This window comes from Austrofundulus limnaeus, unplaced genomic scaffold (assembly GCF_001266775.1).
Source record: "Austrofundulus limnaeus strain Quisiro unplaced genomic scaffold, Austrofundulus_limnaeus-1.0 Scaffold868, whole genome shotgun sequence".
Classification (NCBI taxonomy): Eukaryota; Metazoa; Chordata; class Actinopteri; order Cyprinodontiformes; family Rivulidae; genus Austrofundulus; species Austrofundulus limnaeus.
Genome location: NW_013953270.1, coordinates 12,695 through 14,785, shown reverse-complemented (window position 1 = coordinate 14,785; position 2,091 = coordinate 12,695). Strand labels below are relative to the sequence as shown.

General features: G+C 40.1%; 1 protein-coding gene across 1 annotated transcript in view; it reads right to left on the bottom strand.

The window, feature by feature from the left end:
• The window catches only part of zyg11 (zyg-11 family member, cell cycle regulator), a gene marked incomplete in the record, with an annotated part of 28,416 nt that overhangs the window by 14,724 nt on the left and 11,601 nt on the right, over window positions 1-2,091 (bottom strand). The window contains 3 exon segments of the mRNA XM_014029205.1: window positions 320-460; window positions 544-660; window positions 739-852. Of these exon segments, the coding sequence (XP_013884659.1) occupies window positions 320-460; window positions 544-660; window positions 739-852 (372 nt within the window).

Here is a 2,091-nt window from a genome sequence, read left to right as displayed (position 1 = left end):
TTCTGTTTGAGGAAATCAGACCCCCAGCATTCGGCGGTTGTAAAACGAGCTGTACAAGAGTTCAAAATAAGCGGTTTTGAAGTTGCGGGCCTAAATATTTTCATAAGCGCTTTAGAAATTGCGGAGCTAATTTTTGAATTAGTGCTGCCCACCGCTGAAAAAACATATCAAACCTTGAGCCTAAAGTATCAAACCGAACCAATTTATGAACTTTGGGTATTGTTGCACCCCTGTTGAACATATATAAACGTTGTCATGCTTATAGGTAAAGCATGACAACATTTTAACAATGCAAACAATGAAAAAAGGAGCAGTTTACTTTGAGGATGTCAGGTCTTGGTTTCTCCATGACGTGAGTCAGGCCGAACAGGTGAAACAGAGCTTCTCTCACAAAGCCCTCCCTCTCGCTGTACCGTCGCAATGCTTCGCAGATCTGATTCTCGTTAGCTTCTCCTGTGACCTGTTCGAACAGACAGCAGCTCAACAAATCAGAATCTTTTCATGCTTTGATCAAAAGGTCAGGTGACAGGTATCCAACCTTACCTTTAGATTCCCTTCTCCAGAGAGGAAGTCAGAAAAACCAGCATCGGTGGCTAAAAGGCCCACAAAGGTCATCCCCGGTCTCTCCTCAACAAAAGTCCGAACAGCTGCATCTGTCACCTGCAACCAGTATGAGAAAACTCAGGTTGTGCTCCACGTTTTAGTTCATATTTGAAGGAGACGGGGACACAGGCAAACCTGCTTCCTTCCAGAGACATCGAGGGAAACGAGAGCAGGCAGGATCCCCGACTGCTCCAGCAGCTGACGGGCCACGTTGGAGGTGAACTGTTTATCATCACTGATGTCCAAGTGCTGCACAGACGACATTTTATCAGTCGTAACTTCAGATTTCTTAATATGTAGCAACAAGGGCGTAAATATCAGAAAACCCTAAATTGGACCCCCCCAATAATAAATTTCACAAATATATAATTTTAAGTAAACCTATTTGTTCTGCCTTTTGTAAGTTACACTGCCCTAGAGCTCCCTCTGGTGGTTGCTTGTAGTATTGTTTTGGTTACTCAGCAAGAAAAAAAAAAACAAATATCCAAGATGGCGGAAGGTTATACCAGAGTGTTCATGTGCTAGGTTCAATTCAATTCAATTCAAATTCAAAAATACTTTATTGATCCCAGAGGGAAATTAGGTAATTAGGTTGATACTGACTTTAAAATGTTGTTGCCTCTGAGAAGATTTGTTCCTAAGTATGGATTATGACAAAAATGATAATTGTCTCTATTTTGTGTAAAACGGTATTGTAATTTGTGCAGTTATGTTAATTTTGAACATGCTACTGTGTTAGCTTGCAGTGAGCATGAAACAAGCTAGTTTACTGTATTAGTTAGCTAAAAACATGTTTTGTATTTTTCAGTTTCACGATGGTCAATGAGAAGACAACGGTCAGAGGCCATTCTTCAATAAATCAGCACAAAAATAAGAAGAATAAGTTTATTTATTGGAGCATCGTTATCTGGCTGTCTAGCTGGTGAAAATGGGAAAAGTCAGGGAGAGGACAGAATACTGTTTATTGGTAACATACTGTGGTAGCAGGAGGTCGCGCGTGGTTCTTGAATTTGAGGAAATTGGTACTGGAAAGTCCTTGAAAGGTCCTTGAATTTGATGTTGACAAAGTTGTGGGAAACCTGTGTGTGTGTCACATTGTGCGCATTGGATTTTGTGTGCACGCTGTTTTTGGTGCCATTAAAAACCCCTTCTTGTAGTTTTATAGGGTGATACAATTTTGGAAAATAAGTTTATGTTGTAAGTCACATAACCGTGTGACCCGGTTGTTAAAGCATTAAAAGATGAAATAATTGTTGCTGTTTAGTTGCAGAAATTTGTTTGATGTGTCTTAGTTTTGAAACTGGACTACAGAACTTGATCAACTAGTTAATGGTTTATCTTAATTTCATTCTACAACAGTTCATTTGACTGTAACTTAGGCGGACCCCCTCCAAACATTGGGCCTCATGCAAGAACAGTTCGTACGCACAGATTTGTTCTTAAGTTGTGCGTACGAGTGATTTAGGAGAATTTGTGACATTCACCAAT